The sequence below is a fragment of the Sturnus vulgaris genome, chromosome 1, assembly GCF_052056855.1.
Source record: "Sturnus vulgaris isolate bStuVul1 chromosome 1, bStuVul1.hap1, whole genome shotgun sequence".
NCBI classification, from domain to species: Eukaryota; Metazoa; Chordata; class Aves; order Passeriformes; family Sturnidae; genus Sturnus; species Sturnus vulgaris.
This window is the reverse complement of record NC_142243.1, coordinates 138,853,626-138,870,731: the sequence shown is the minus strand read 5'-3', so window position 1 is coordinate 138,870,731 and position 17,106 is coordinate 138,853,626. Positions and strand designations below refer to the sequence as shown.

The window sequence follows — 17,106 nt, the reverse complement described above, 5'->3', positions numbered from 1 at the left end:
ACGGCTTCGCCCCGCCGAGCCGCGACCTGAGCGCGTGTGGGCGGGGAGCGCCCCGCGCCGGGATAAATAGCGCTGTCCCCCGGCTGACAGCCCGTCCCGGGGCGTGCGGGGGCCGGCGGCAGCGCTCGCCCGCTGCTCTGGGACAGGCTCGGGGCTCTCGGTGACTCCGCTCCTCCGCCCCGCTCCTGCCCGAACCCGGGTTGTGATTTTTCTCTGTCTGTTTTTTGGGGAGAGCCAGAGCAGGGGAAGACCAGGAGAGCCGGGTCCGAGCTTTTCACCTCTCTCTCCCTGCAGTGCAGCGGAGATGCTGGAAGGGGCGGTGAGTTCGCAGCGCCGGAGAGGGGCGGCAAGAGGCGTTTAAACTCCTGCGGTCCCCAGCGGCAGCCGCTGCCCCGCGACCCTCCGCCGGCCCCTCCTCGCCCCGCACGCCGCTGGCCTCGCCGCCCCTCGCTGCCGCCGGAGGAGGCTGCCCACCCCAGCGGCCCAGGATGCAGTTTCGCCTCTTCTCCTTTGCCTTGATCATCCTGAACTGCATGGATTACGGCCACTGCCAGCCTGGCCGCTGGAGACGCAGCAAGAGAGGTGAGTGTCGCTGGCTGCTCACCCGGGGCAGCTGCGGGAGCGGAGCGGGGAAGGAAGGGCCGCTCTCGGGCAGGTGAGCCCCGCTCCGGCTCCGCGGGCACCGGGCCGGCACGTGGGGCGGCTGCGGGGGCGATCCCGGGGCCGCGGGGCCGTGCCGGCGTGGCGACCGCTCCGCGGGGCTGCTCGCCGCCGTCCTGCTGCCGAGGTCGAACCGGGAGCAGGAGGAGCGGCGTGGGCGTGAGCTCCGATGGGAAAGAACCAGCCGGAGCCCGGGGCTGCCGGGGACGCGAACGTCGAGCAGTAGGGGCACGGCCCCCGGCCCCACGGCGTGTCCTCACCGCGGGGCCGGGGTCTCGCTGGGAGCTGCCCCCGCGGCAGGGGCCGTGGCGGGCAGGGGACATCGCTGATGTCGCCGTCGCTCCTCGTCCAGCGGCTCACGGGAGATCGCTGTTAGCCCGCGCAGTTAAGAGTGGCGTGTCCATGGGACGGACTCTGAGGCTGCTTTCCGCAGACGTTTCGAGGCAGCTTTTCTCCCCTTCCATCCTCCGGCATCGCCGTGCCGCTCCCGCGGGGCCGGGCCGCCGGGAGAGCCCAGCGCTCAGTGGAGTTCTGTGCCGTCAGCTTTGCTGGAAACGTGCAGATCCCTTTAAGGAAAAGACACAAACGGTGCGTTGGGGCTTCATTGGTTTCCCTAAACGCTGGTGTCGGGATGCCGGAGCTTGGGGAGCCGGAGCGGTGCAATGTGCCAGTACAGCTCCCGTGTGGACGGAGAGGTTACTGCAGCGCTTTCCGGCTGGCAGCCTGGCCGAGGCTTCGGCTGTTTCTCTTTTACTTCTTTTTTTTTTTTTTTTTTTTTGAGTGGTGGGGAGGTTGTTCACCTTATTATAAAACGTTTTTATTATCCACATATTCCGAATTATTTTTCTGTCCCTTTTCCTGTTACCGTCTCGGCCATGAATGCCCCTCTCATTTCTAAAGTTAGTTGAAAATCAGGTGGCTCAAGCTGCTGAGAAATCCACATTTCTGAAAGAATTGCAGTTTTAGTGGTATTATTTGGAAGGGGAGGGACTTAACATCTCCAGTGTTAAACTGCTACAAGCAGTAATAAAACGGTGAGAAGAAAATAGTTTGCACTTTCATGCATATATCACCTTCAGAGTAGGTACAAATAAAATTGTGAGGCAGTTTGGTTTTGGTGGTTTTTCAACAGATGGTTTCCAGAGTTTAATTTATGTGTGTGTGGCTAAAACGATAGCAGTCCTTTAAAGTGACCAGACTATCTGTGCTAACAAAGGGTATACTGTGTCTTTAATTAAATGTGGAACTACTTAGAGTGCTGGCTAGACAGCGGAGGGTGATAGTGGTATTTCTGCTTTACAACAGAGCTTAAGGGCTGCATTGTGGGAGTACTGAAATGAATAGACATCTAACTCAAGTTGTGTGAATTGTCCTCCTACAAAAACTTAAGCTGGTTTTAATTGATCTCATGTTCACTGATTGATCCTAGACCAATTGTTGTGCTTGTTGAACAGTTGGCTTTTCCAAAAGAGATTGATTTAAATTAGTTTTTAGTTTAATTATTGGATAAATACGATCAGTATTGACAGTTGACTTACTGGCACTGTTTTGTGCTATCACCTAAGGGTTTTGTTTTGGTCTTTGAAGAATGCAGTCTTTTTCAGTTAATAAGTCTAAAGAAGTAAGCATAGCCATTTCTAAGCACGGAAAGGACAATCTAAGAATGTATTCAAATTATAATAGATATTTGCCATGACACATCCAGTCTGAAGTAATGCTTTCGTACAGGACCCAAAATTCCAATAATTTCACAATTTTTCCATATCCCATCTGCAAATAATCAGGCAGTCACTGTGGGGTACTGGCAGTTAAAATTTCTCTGGCATTCTATTTTGTCTGTTACATGATCTCAGATGCTCCATAATATCGTTTTCTTAATGAAATACAATTTTTGGCATAGATTAAGTCTCCTGTGTGGTAGGAATCAATTGCATTTAGTCTAGAATTATGGGCAAATATAATGTGTAGCTGCTTTTTTTTTTTTTTTAAGCAGCTAAATGTACAATAAACTCTAACTATATGTGCCTGTATTGGAGCTTGTGTGGATTTGTTGCTGATGTAGAATACTCTAGTAAAGAAGACTTAAGTAAATTTGAGGAGAGGTTCCCAGGATTCTTCATTCACCATCTGCTTGCAACCCTTTCCCAAATCAAGGTTTACCACACTGCAGTAGAAGCAGAATAATAAAGTAGAGTTTACAAAGTATTTCCTACCTTGCATTGGTTTGTGTTTTGTTAGTCAATGTCACTTCACTAAAGTTTTTTGATAAATATGTAGCAATCAACAGGTTCTACTTATTCCACTGCTCCTCTTAGTTACTTTTTCAGCTCATTAGAATATTGCTTTGCATAGTTGCTCAGAACAGAACCTTACTTTTCTTAAAACACCCCACCAAATTCTCCCTCTGGAAGTCACTGCCCTGAGCAGGTAGTTATAGCCCTTTTGCCTTCCCCACAGAAGATATTTGAAAACCTATTTAAGGGTTACATAGCTTAAAGCTCAGTGGTGTAACATCATGGCTGGTTTAGCCTAATCTTTCCTTGTTGAATTGTATGACTTGATTTTTTTTCTCTTGTAAGCCTTCTTCAATGAAAATTTTTATTTCTTTTTCAGATTTCTCTTTAGCAGTCAGTATAAGATGGACAGCTTCATGTCTTAACATTTCACTGAATTTCACAAGGTGCATGGAGGACCAGTGGTTTTCCCTTTGAGATATAATGAAAATAACTTTTCCAAATAGTTCCACAAGTCAAACTGGGGGTACATAGAAATGAAGAATCTCAGGCTGGCTTACTGGATGGCATGATGGTATTCTGCAAAAGTTTTGACAGAAGAGAATATAGGGATCATTAGAAACAACCATCAAAAAACAGATGTTAACAAAATACCTAAGGGAAAAAAGTCAATATGATAGCATATTGCCTGCATTGATGGGAAGACTTAAGAGTCTATAGAGAGGCTCTCTACAGTTGGTAAGACCAGTGTTAGAATGATAAAAAAATGTGAATGGGAAGCATTTACATAATTATAACAGAAGTTGTTTATATCCAAGAACTCCAAACCTGTGGCTGTAAAATACGTGTCTTTCCATTTAGTTCCTATTCATGGAGTGTCATGACAGCTAAGGTGGATACTTATCTCCTAGATGCTTACACTCTGTTAGAGGCACATCAAGGTGGAATACCTGTGGCAATGAGTGAATGAGTGACAGTGGTGATGGTAAAATACCCACAGATGGAAACAAGAGGAATACCTGGGGCAGGAAATTTCCCAAATGTTTCTCAGACCTCAATATAGCTTTGTGCACAATATTTATTGAAGAATATGCATTTATGGAGGGACATGGTCACTGGGTTCCAAATTATGTCAATTAAATCTTTATCAACTTAATGTAAGATGGGAATCTTGACCACAAACCTGTTGTTATTATAGGAAGCTGTTATATGGATTTTCAACTAGAAGAAAAGCCTGCTTGGGTATTGGAGATTGTGATTTAGCTTTCCTAACCTGGGATAAGCTTGGAACCCATCTCAGCTGGATTGTATGGTCAGACTTTGGGAAAGATAGTTTCTTTTTCCTTAATGCTCAAATCACCTATGTTGGAAATACTTGACTGAAATAAATACCACATCTACTTTTACAAGGACTGTACTAGCCCCTAAAGAGTAATTTATCTCAAAAGAGGTTATACTACATGACTTTTAATTGTCTAGCATTATCCAAACATTTTAGCTATTATTAGCTATTCTATTCTCCTCTTTTTGAGGTTGAAACATGTTTTATGTTTGAAGGAGAGTTAACTTTTTATCTGTGGGTTAAGACTTAAAATCCTATGTGGAAGCTCTATTTTGAGATACTTTTTTTTTCCTTAGGTGTGACATTGAACAGTTGTATCAGAACCTGTAAAAGAACTGAGATATGCTAACACAAGTGGTTATTTTCCAGGCACTCATGACCAGGAGAAATGCGTTGGAGTGTAGTTTCTGTTCCTCAGGCCTGTACTTAGGATAGTTGCTATTCATTCTGTATACATACATTGTTACAACAGCAGTTAGAATAGCCTAGCGCTGCAAACATTGAAAAGTTTAAACTTTTAACCTTTGGCTATTTACACATATTATTGGCTATGTCTGAGGAAGCTTCTTAAATTGCCAGAAATCAAAATTTGTGTGAATGAATACTGAACTAGCTAATGATGCAGTGTTACAGAGGATAAGCAGTGCTCAAATGGACTGTGAATATTTGCAGGAGAATGCTCAAAACACCAAGAGCAGGATTCACCACCAATTAGATGTCAAAACAGGCATCTAAGTTTAAGTGTTTGACTCAGCTTCCCAAAGTCGGTTTTTAGTGCTGCTTATAATATTTAAAATATATACTTCTGGGCTTGGTACATATGTGAATCTCTTTAGCAACCAGACTCTGGGCAGGATACCTTGGGACAGGTCCTGTGCATTTGACACCTTTGGGTGTCCCAAGATCTGTTATTGGAGAAGCTAGAAATGGGGAGCATGTTCTGGCAGAGTGTTGGGGTGTGTGTATGCTTTTCCTTGCCTGTATCCATCCCTTTATGTTCCATTATAGGTCACGTGGGGTAAGGATGCTGGACTCCATGGGTGTGCCTGATCAGACCTTGAAGTCTGTGTGCATGCTTTTGTGTTAAAAACTGCAGTAAGATTTACACTATGATAAAGAGCTTAGATTTGTATGCTTGGTCAACTTAATTGTATATTTTTGCCTTTTGGGGGATGGAGGGGATACACATTTTATGAGGCTTGGTTGAAGATTCTCACTAAAGCAGCTCAAAACACAGGATAGATACTGAAAGTAAGTTTTTACACTAATATAGGGACATTATCGTGATGACAGCAAGAATGCAGTTTCTCAATTCAATGTGTCATTTACAATATACAGGCCAGCATAATTACTGTTAAAGTATGTTAGCATAGTGTTGTTTACATAAGCTGCCTTTAAAAATTTGGAAAATATGTAATTATTTAAAAGGTAGCAAGCGCCTCTTCCACTTTCTATCAAAATCCAGAGAATAAAGAAATTTTAAAAATGGGCTGTTCCTTTGTTGGGTTTTTTCTTTCTCTTGCTCTTTCTGCCAAGACTCTGACTATCTCATGGAGATCTGCATTTCATTTCTGATCATCTAGCTATTTTTTAATACCAAAAGCTTTAGCTAACTAGAGGGATTGTCTAGTCAAACGTGCAGATCATCACAGGCTGAAAATATTGCCCAGCTTACTGTACTTCCAACTTGAAAGCATATATCTCACCATAACATCCTTTCCAAAAATGCATCCTTGATTTTGAGTTCTGGGATGTGATTCATGTGACTACAGGTAACTATCTGGAACATGAAGGTCTATATTTTTTTTATAACTGATGTAGTGCTAATTGGTGCAGTCCATCAAACTGTAGGTACAATTTAACTCATCCTATGGTAGGTGCCTTTGATCAGGTACAGCATACCCCTAAATAAGTATGAGATTACTTGATTACTTACCTCTATCAGTAATTGAGGTGTAGTTCAACTGTACGTCTTCAGTGTTAGCCCCTGAACTAAACTGAAATCCACCCCCAGTGAGAAAGGATCCACCACCTATATTAAAATTAAATGTTGGTGTGGCTCTTAACAGATACAGTCCCTGAAAGTTCTATTCTCTCCTGTATTAGAGATTGAGTTTCAGGTATTTTTTAATAAATTCAATTCTTCAAGCATGCCCTTTCTTTTCACCTCAAAGTTTTGTTCAGGCACAGTTGGAGAACCTTCTGTATTTGTCTAGGCTCCAAGTATTTGCTAATCCTTTTCTTAGTGAAAAGCATGACTTCATATGTGTTGGCTGTTGATAATGCACAAATGTAACAGCTTGATCCTTTCATCATGGCCTGCTTTAGACACTGAAATTAGGTGCTGCCATGGTTTGTATACTCATTGTATTTGTAGTACGTGTTTAGCAGATGTAATGCTTTGGTGTCAGTGTAGTGCTACAAAGTAATTTTGTGCAAGAGGAGAAAACCTATCACATTTTGGGACAGTAGTGGTGGGTTTAAACCTGTTCCCAAGTGATTTTTGGTGTAGAGAGTGGAATAGGCTTTATACCACTTTTTGATACTTGGATTTTAACTAATACATCTTAGGAACTGAGGTGTCACAGTGTCAATTAGATCTTGCTTGTGAGCACCATAAGGCAGATGCAGAGCTCTCTTTCATGCCTACACCATGTCTTTGTCCAGGCAGCTCCATCCATGAAAACCATTTACTGATCAGACTTTAGTGCTGCACTTGTTGATCTTTGCATATCTGGGAGCAGTAAGGTCACTTGTGAGGCTGATTTGAATTCTAGTTGTGTCATTTTATTCTCTCTCTATTTGGTTCCTGTCCATTTTCGCTAATACTTTTCAAAACTCTGAGGAGAAATGAGGTTGAAAGGGATCAGGGTGTTGGTCTCTGCCCCACAAAGGCAGCGGGTGATGCAACACAGTGTCAAGCACAGGGGAGGCAAGAGTGAAAGCCTAAGTTTGCCAACACTCTAATGTCACCTTTCCAATGGAGTTTCTGCAGTGAGAGGGATGGGTGGGATGGAGGAATTACAAGAAACTGGTATTTATGCATAATACTATTTCAAACTTCTTAATTGGTGTGAAACCCATGTTCTGAACATGGAACAGAGATGACAAGTGTAGCTCCTGTGAAATGATGGATTTAAACGATATTTTCCTCTGTAGCTCTTCCTCTGAGCCTAAAAGGATTTGAGACTTTAGTTGTATGTCCTTACCTTGGGGTTTCTATGTCTTAGCTCTTTGATTTCAAACAGCTACATGTATTTCTGACCTTTGTCTGCCAAGCTGTGGTCCATGGAGCAGCTGCCAGCATCTTCTGGATGTGTAGAGATCACTGTCCTGTCCTTGTGTTTGAGACAATCTACCTAAATACCCTTGAATGAAACACTCCAGTGAACTTATATAGCTCTGCTTTAATCTTATCCTATTTTGATGCAAGCGCTTGTTACTTAATTTCAAATTTTAGCTTAAAATTTCTTTTTAAGAGGCAGCATACAAAAGATTGGCAGTTAAATTTTCTGAAATTTTCTCGTTTGTGGACTTGAATGTGCAAACTGTGAAATGCAAAAGGATATAAAAAAAGGAATAGAGCTATTGTGTGGGGAAGAGATTAATTTTTATGGGAAAGCAGAGAAGTAGTTAGCATTTGAGGTACCTTGATTTCGTGATCAGTGGGTGATTTTTAAGATCCCATCTGTTAAGATCCGGTGAGAAGTACAAAAAAACCTTCATGTTCTTTGTTTCAGTAATTAATCTGTTATGTATTTATTTTTGAAGTACAAATTTCAGTAGAGCCAAGTGCTTGATGTATCTCTAAGATTTTGTCCTTTTATGAGGAAATGTTGTCTCCTTTCCTTCTTTTGTTGATTCCATGGGATGGTCATAAGGCTAACTTAGGCAATGTAAGCAATTACAGACACACAGAAAATTTAGAAGAGGTGTGCAGTTGCGTAATTTTGTTCCAAACATCCCTCCCCCCCCACTTTCAGTGGAGTTATGTGTATTATTTGATGAGGATAATGGCAAATCTTATGTATAGTTAACACAGATCCAAAATATCATGAAAGTAATTCTACTGTGATTCTGTTTGTAAAAATATTTTTTTCTCTCTAGGATTTAAATCTAAAAATAATCAAAAGCATATGGTTTAGGGACTGAGTCTCAAATTTACCTTGCAGAAACTTTTGTCTATATTTTTTGTGAGAATTGTCAAGATTTTCTCTGTCTTGATGAAAACTAGACCCAAACATAGATGTAGTGAGATGGAGGAAGGGACATGGAAGAGAAGTATTGTTTGTGATATTGGCTTTTAGTTTGGTGTTTTTATTAATCACTGGACAGTTGCATGAGTGCTAACTCCAAAGTAGACTATGTGCAGCAATGAAGACAGTGTTTGTGCCTTTTTATCTTGGAAGATACTTGTACTGCTTTTACATTGCAAAGGGACAAGTGTATTTGCGTTAGAGAATTGCAGTGCTGCCATGAAATATAAACTTCCTGATCCAAGCACATTTTCTTTTTTGAGTTGAAATGATGGCTGAAATATGTTGCACACAAACATATACTCTGCAGTAATGTATGGTTTTCTCAGCCGTATGGTTGCCACCTTTGGAATACCAAAAAAACCCCAGACTAGCCACATCAGACAAATGGCTGTTGTGCATGCACAGATTCATCTGCACGTGTATAGCAGCACTGACAACACCCATTTTGACTATACTAAAACTTTATGGGCAAGATGGAAACAACTGAAACAGCAATTTTGTTTAGTAAAGATAGATGTTACTGATTCACTCTTTCTTCTTTCTGGAATGACCCAAAAATTTTAGTAGGTACCATGTGTTTTTATTATAAACTTTCCAACTTACACAGTGTTTCCACTGTCAAGCATGTGGCTGACACTCTTTTGAATGGGCACTAAGGTTCCATTATCTTTTGCTTTATCTATATTGAAATGGATGAGCTGAGGTGGGGCCCTGTAGTGTTGGCCCTGCTTAGATGACAGCCTCTGAACTAAGGTTACCAGAGCAGAAACCAGAAATCTATCCTGGATTCCATTCCTATAGCAGACATGTTCTTTGGCCCTTCATATGAGCTAGTTCAGACCTGGTTTACATCTCAGTTTACACAGTGCACACTCACAATGGGATGGGCTTGGATTCAGTTTTGACTCAGCAAGAGTAACTGTAACTTGGCACAGTCACTGTGATGCACACGAGGTGCATTAGGTTGTGTTCACAGCACAATACAGCAGCTGCTGGTTTTAGTTTGCTTAAAGCTTTTAGCAATTATTGTGAAATACAACTAGCCTATGATCTGAGATGCTTCGCTCTTGCAAGAAACCTAAACCTAAAGAGTGCTTCACAGAGAGTTTGCTTATTTATCTCTTGGTGTCAGGTTACGTGTTCTATTTTCGCCAGGAACATTCTCAGGAGGTGATTTTACCTCTAAATTTGGTTTCCTATCTTCTCCAAAATGGTCAGTGTTCTCTCCCTTATTTTGTTTAGTGGAAGGAAAACTGACATTCTGAGGGACATCTGAGGCAAGGCACCTTTTGGAGTAGGGTAGCTGTGTGCCTTTGCTGTTCTGATCTACTCCTGTCCTGTAGCAGGACAATTCTTCAGCTTAAGTTCCTTGCCTGGTCCATGCAAAATATGCCTGGCCTGCCTGCATCTATCTTGGTCTTTTTAAAGTTGTTCAGCAAATATTGATTGTACATGGGTGCAATCATTATTATACATTGTTTGGTTTTACCTGACATGGTTCAGTGTTGGGAATTCTGCCTTCCTGGTAAGAGGGTACCTTCAAGATGTCAGATGGATTGCTTTCATTGTTAGTCTTTCTACCTGTATATATATACGTCAATGAAAATAACAGAAAATAAATCCCTCTTTTCTGTCAATGCTAAGCAGCTTTCCAGTGTGAAATGTTAATAGTATGGCAGTAGGGACATAAATAATGTCATCATCTAATTGAAGTGGTGCTTCTAGATGGTTGCTTTGGCTTTTAGCTCTATTTCTTACAGCACTACTGCAGAATGCTGGAGTGCAGCATCCTTGCTGATGCTGAGATGACACTGGGTCATGGCTTCTCTTTTTAGCTATAATGAAACTGCATAATTACAAGTGCTTATCATAATTCTTTTATTAGTCTCAGAGTCTGCTGAATTTCCTCTGTAGCCTTCCAAGTTGTTTTGGAATTCAGTTTTAGGAAAAGCTTATGGCTGTAATTAGGAATTAGAATGAAAGGAATATCCAATAATTTTTGTAGTGTTTAAAGTAACTTTTTTTATTATTTTTTTTTCTGTAAAGCTTACTTTGACTCCAATTTTTGACTTTTTTGGGGGGGGGCGGTTTATTTGTTTTTTTAATAGATTTTTGCATAAATAGAAAACTGACCTGCTTTGATGTAAAATGTGTGGTGTGAAACTGAGGAGCAAATCTGCAAAATCTTATATTTAAGTGAACAGAACCTGTAATTCTACATAACATCTGTCTCTGGTGCTCTACAGATGTGGAGTAGTAAAAAAATATATATACTCCTTTTGGAGGGTTCAGTAAACAAAACTGACCCACGGAGAGGAAGAAGAGACATAAACCACTTTTTATTAGTGGTTTGGGACAAAGTTGGGTATCTGATCTCTAGTTTTGATTCTCCATATTCACTGGATTATGTAGCCCCTCTGTGTTGAGGGCATGTACTTGCAGAAAAAAATTATTTCCTCCATTTCAGATTAGTCTTCAGCCTCATCTGTATCTCTTTGAGCAAGAAAGATAATTTTTCTCTAATTGTTATGCATTCACGCTAGAAGTCTCTATCCATCTCTTTTGCATGGTGTCTGCAACCCAATATAGAGACTTGTGTATTGTGTTAAAGGGAATCGAGTTTTGCTCAACTTTGAGTACAAAAGGAGGATAATACTGAATGCTTTTTTTTTTTTTCCCTAAAAGTTCCTTGCTATTTGCATCTAGGGCCAGCAGTATTCTGGAAAATACCCCCAATCCAGGGGATCTCAATAAGCTGGAGAAATCAAAAGGAACCCCATATAGTTCAACAAGAAATGCAAAGCCCTGCAGCTGGGAAAGAACAACCCCACACAGCACTCTGAGCTGGGGGGCAATCAGCAGGAAAGCAGCTTGGCAGAAAGGGCCCTGGGGGCACGGTGGATGCTGTGCTGAACCAGAGCCAGCAATGCTCCCGTGCTGCTCACATGGGAAGGCTCACGGTGGTCTGGATCACCAGCAGGTGATCATTCCCCTTTAGCCAGCAATGGTGAAGCACAGCTGAATGCTGTGTCCTTCTCTGGGCTCCCCAGTACTAGAGAGAGTTCAACAAAGGACAGCAAAAACCATTAAGGGACTGGAGCGTCTCTTCTGTGATGAATGGTTGAAGAGCTGGGACTGTTCAGCTCAGAGAGGGCACAAAGGGGTTCTCATCAATGTAGTTGAAAGGGAGGGTGAATTAGGTCAGGGCCAGGCTCTTCCCTGGTGCTCAGTGGCAGAACAAGAAGCAAGAGCACAAACTGAAACATGGGAGGTACCCCTGAACATCAGGAAAGACTTTTTTACAGGGCAGGTCACTGAGGATTGGCATGTGTTGTCCAGAGAGGTTGTGTAACCTCTTGGAGATAATCAAAAGTTATCCACGTGTCCTGACAGCTGCATTTGTCTGGCCCTACTTGAACAGGATAATCGGACCAAATGGTTCCTTTCAGCATCAGAAACTTCCTTCCAACTTCAGCCATTCTGTGAAAGATGGTTTGGAAAAGTACTGGGTACCTATCTTGAGCCTGCTATTTTCTTTTTAGTAATAGCCAGCTGTGGAGAGGAATCAGTCCATTCCCTTTAGGAATCCTTAGGATAAGTGACAGAATCATGTGCAGTTGCAATCCCCTTAATGTCGTTGTAGTACTAAAATCAACCCAGAGCATCTTCTTGGTATTTAGCCATAGTACAGGTTGTCATAAAAAGATTCTCTGTCATGCTAATTTTGCATCCCATGAGTTCCTTGCTCCCCCATTTTTCTTCTCGTAAATATTTACAGATGCCAAAGAGTGCACTGTGGATGTAATAATTAAGATACTAGACCTAACTCTGATCTCCCTCATTTTGTTGTAAACCTGGGGGTGATGTTGGTCTGTCTCAGGCGTAGTGGATATTCCTAAGATGGTGCTTGCTCTGGGATATTGCTGCCAATTTGCTGATGCTATATTTGAGAACTCTTTAATTACTTTAACTCTTTCATCAGACTCCTGGAAAAAGTCTTGCTGCTTTCAACTTTTATTTCAGTTATTGTAATTAGCAATGGCATCAATATGTGGGGGTTTATTTCAGCTTTGGAAGAGGACTTTTCTCTAATAGCTTTCTAAGCAGGCACTAAGTGAAACTATTGCATATTGAGCCTGATGTAGCATGAGGCTCATTGGGTAAAATAACATTAGTCTGTGGTACTTAAACACACTCTGGAAGGCTTAAGGAGGAGAGGAAGGAAAATATTTGAAGAGATCAACTTGATGTGGTCGCATACATGTAATATCACCTGAGAAGGATTAGAATTTGCCAATGCTTGACCTGAATGAAGACCTCCATTTAGGGCTTGTGCTCCTAGCAGATCAACTACAGTAGTTTTTCTGTGCACAGTTCTCTACCAGCGGTCATAGAGTCCAGTGATTTACTTGGCTTCTGTGTCTCAGCTGTAGTAAGTTTAAAAAAGAAAATAGAAAGGTCTCAGTTTAACATTCCTTCTCCTTATTAGCTGCAGCTGGCTTTTTCTAATTACTAAAGTCAACATTTTTTTCATCTGCATTCTGTTGCTTTTATCTTTGCTGGGAGCTCAGTGTATACACTCTAGCAGATAAGCAGCTACAGGTGTAGTTCATATCCATAGATGTGGACAGCTTAAAAAAAAAAATACATGCACTGACATTTCAAATTCCTAGAGAAGACCCAGTGGAGTAGTTAGTAGCAGTGGTACTTCATCCACCATGGTATTTGCTTTCTGCTTATGTGGTGTTAGAAAACCCAGTGACCTTATTCTTAATAACATGATTACTGTGATTATGTCTTTGAAAATCATGTGTTCTTCTGTTTCACGAGAGTGCTTTAGAGTGCTCAGGATGCTTTCCTGTGCACTTCTCTGAAGTGATGGATGTCTCTTGTAGTTGTGGAAATGGAGTCCTGGGGTTACAAAATAAAATAGAAGAGAATGACAACTGGGGATGCTTAGTACATCTGAAAAAACAAGTCACAAGTGATGTTCTCCTTTTGCTAAAGTCTGCTACAGCATTGGGATAGGAGTTGAAGAAAGTTAAATGACTGACTGTGCCAACATCATGTAACTAGAACAGATATTCACCAAAGCAGGCCCCTATAGCCATTCCTCCTAAATCTGAAGTTTGACTATTGAATGGTAAAATAGGTAATGCTTTTAGATAGCAATAAAAAAAGACAAATTTTCTTATTAAGATTATGTTTTAGAGGAATTACTTAGTCTTGTGTTTCTATTCCCAGTCTGTGATACTCAAGTTTATATCTACTCTTAACTGGGAGATGAATTTGCCTTTACCAACCAGAGGTTTCTGATACCTTCCTCTCAAGCATTGGCTGCTGCTGGAGCGAGGCATGCTTCTGCTCAATATAAAAATTTCCATGTAAAATTTTTGTTGCAAAGTTTCCTTTTCTACACAAAATGGCAAATGACTCTATATTTTAGGGGTTCAGCATAGCATGTGACATTCTGAGCTTGATCTTAAAAATACCTTAAGTCACAGTTAAGTCTGGTGGATACGTAGTGAGAAAAAGCACACAATGAAATGCAGTGCTGTGGAGGAATAGCATGTCTCTCAAGAGACTTATATTGCAATGATTTAATGTTAGAACTATTTAGAGTTAACCTTCTTTTGCATTTACATCTCATACCACTAAATTATGAAACTCTGACTAAGATTTAACCATTTTGTTTAGCCACAAACATAGTTATCACTACTTGTTATTGTGTTTGTTTCTTGTTTTTGTCATTCATTCTTCGTTTGTAACAGAAACTGTCATTACAGTAATCATGTAGAGATCCCCATGATATTCTACTGTGTGCAATAATTTTTCTTTTGTTTATGTGTGTTTAGCTAAGAAGAAATCTGATTAGTTGAATGCTCTTGATAATATTCAAGTACATCCTAGAGCTTTGCATTTGCTGTTTGATGTTCCATTTTACAGCTTTACTTAAATGCTCTGCAGGGATTGTGGTTTAGTGGTGAGAGCATGAAATTTGAATCCAAGGTGCCTGGTTCTCTTACCAACAGAGCTGGTCAGTATGTTTAAAACCAGATTCTTCTACCTCACCACCCCATAACGGATTTTTGCGTGTGTGTCTACAAGGTTTTTTTTCTCTGTTTTTCTGAAATAAATATTGAGCAGCTTAAGCAGGCACTGCAAGTCTCTTTCCCTTCTGTGCCCCAGTACCTCTGGAGTAGAGTGTAGTGTTTTATCACAGTGCAGTTTAAATTATATCAGTGATATGCGTGGCTAACAGGTCCTAGAGTGTTAATCTCTAGGCATTTATATGGTTGTTATGAAGGATAATAAGCACATAAAGAAGTTTCCTGCCTCCAAGTTTATTTACTGAGCACATACCAGCATGAGAGCATTGCATTCATGACAATGAGGAGCTTTAGAAAGTGCTGGCTCTATCTGATGTGAAGACTTCTGTGCTCTCATGTCTATCAGAACTGAGACAGCAAAATCTCTGTGACTCTACATCAGTGCTCTGCAGGGTGCAGAAACTACTACTGCCTGTTTTCATTGTTAGGTAAGTATCTGAAAGTATTTACATGGGTTTTATCCTGACATCTAAACTTTCAGATACAAAGAATGGAGCTCTTCAATTGCAGGTAGGTATTTCCAGTAGACTGACTTGAATTTATGTATTAGTGGAAAAAAACCCCAGTTTGTTCTAATTCCTTCCAAACTGAAGTAACTATGTTATCAGATACCTGAGAAACGGGTTATGAAATTAAGATGTCTTTAGGAGGCCCACAGTTAGAGTTACTAAGCTGAACACCTCACTAAATTTACCTTATCTGAAATTGGAAACAGAGCTTTAAAAAATTAAGGTATTCTCAAAATTAAGAAATGTGTATTTCTTGTATTAAGAATATAAGAGAAGGAGATATAATTTTTGTCTTTGCCTCTTCAGAGCTTCTACTATCTTTTCTTTAATTCTCCAGTCTCTCATTATTCACATTGCAAACATAATCTGTGTAATGTCAGCCAAGTAGCTTTTGGTGTTTTAGAAACATATGATCTGTCTGTTTTTAAGACTGTATTTGCATTTCAATGGAATTATGGAAAAAAAAATCCATAGGCCCTTGACAAATGCTAGTTCTGATTTCAGCTTGAAATGTACTGAATGGTCAGCACTCAGAGTACACAGGTAAATGTAACACATTTTTATCTTCTTTATGAGTGAATTCTCATTGGAATTTAAAAGAAGTCCTGTAGTCATTAAGTATCATTTTTCCAGGATGACACCCAGCCTGCTGTGATTCAAGTGCATCTGAAATACAGCAGCTAGTACATTTAATTTAATTTTTAATAGTATTCCTGCGAAATGTGGAGATAGCTACATGTATCTGAAAAGCAAGTATGCTCCATCTGTTCTAGTTCAAGATTTCTAAGTCTGGTCCATCATCTTTGAAGTCTCAGACTCTGGTGCCTGGAGTTGACAACAGGGAGGATGACAGAATATTTGGTGGATGTTTTGAATGTGGCAAATACAAGCAGGATGTAAAGCTCAGTGACGTTGGATTGAATTAGAGAGATGTCTTGCAGCTAAGTGTGGGTTTTTGTAGCATGGAAACATTCAGTTTGATTTGCCTTTTTAATATATCTTTTTCTAAATCAATACTTATCAAATACTAAATCAAACTTTCATATTTTCAGGGTTCTAATTTTTCAATCCAGTGTTTCTCCACTGCGTCTAAAGACACCTATTCTGCTCTTCTACCTTTCCCTTTCTAGTTAAACTGGTTTTGCTGCTCCTCTTCTCAGCCGTGTGCAGCTATGTCAGCATAAATAACATTTATTCTTCCTTCACTGTTTGTCCAAGTGTCTATAAATCTTTTGTTTGCCTGAAAATCCAGCTTTTTCTCAAAGCATTTTGCTGAACATTCCATATTTATTTGAAATACCACCTTCTTGTCTCCCAACATCCAAAAAAAATGTCCATGTTGAAAGTGGTTTCATTGGTTTATTTTTGTCTTGGAATATAACTTTGTAGGGATTTTGGAAGTTTTTAAATCTAGTAATTTGAGTTTTTTAAGAGTTCTATGAATTATAGTTTTGCAACGATTGTGTTCAATTTTGCTAGATATTTAGAGCAGAATGAATGCAGTGATAAAGAACTCTCTCATATGCACAGAAAGTATTCTTTCATTTCCTGATTCTCAATATATGTGACCTTGATGAAGTTTTTCAGAAAATGTTCTACATTCACCTTTCATTTTCTGAAAAATGGGACATTTGCTCCTTGCATAGTCTTGCAGCAGCTCTAGAATGGTGAAGATGCTGCACGTCTGAGAAATAAACTCAATTCTGTTGTCTAGTATTTTAATTTGTTTGCATTCTGCTACATGCCTTTTTTCTTTTGTCGCATATTTGTACCTTGGAAGATCTGTTCCTTAGCAATACATATTTTCTTCTTTTAGTGCCTCTATCTAACATGTTTTTTGGAAGCTTTCCTACTAGAAGCAACACAATGGTCAGAATCTCATACTTGGACTTTAGAGCATAGCATCTCAATTTACTTAAATTGCTCTGTAAGTTCCATAGGGCAAAGATACAGGGAGAATTCTGGCCCTAGGAGATGAATTATTCATCGCAT

The 17,106-nt window shown here is 40.5% G+C and overlaps 1 protein-coding gene across 2 annotated transcripts in view; it reads left to right on the top strand.

Moving 5' to 3' along the window:
• Positions 1-294: 294 nt before the first annotated feature.
• The window catches only part of RSPO2 (R-spondin 2), a 100,434-nt gene continuing 83,622 nt past the window's right edge, over positions 295-17,106 (top strand). For both annotated transcript variants that reach the window (XM_014879368.2, XM_088178277.1), the window contains exon 1: positions 295-582. In XM_014879368.2, the coding sequence (XP_014734854.1) occupies positions 489-582 (94 nt within the window). In that variant the 5' untranslated portion in view covers positions 295-488. The remainder of the gene's footprint in view (positions 583-17,106) is intronic.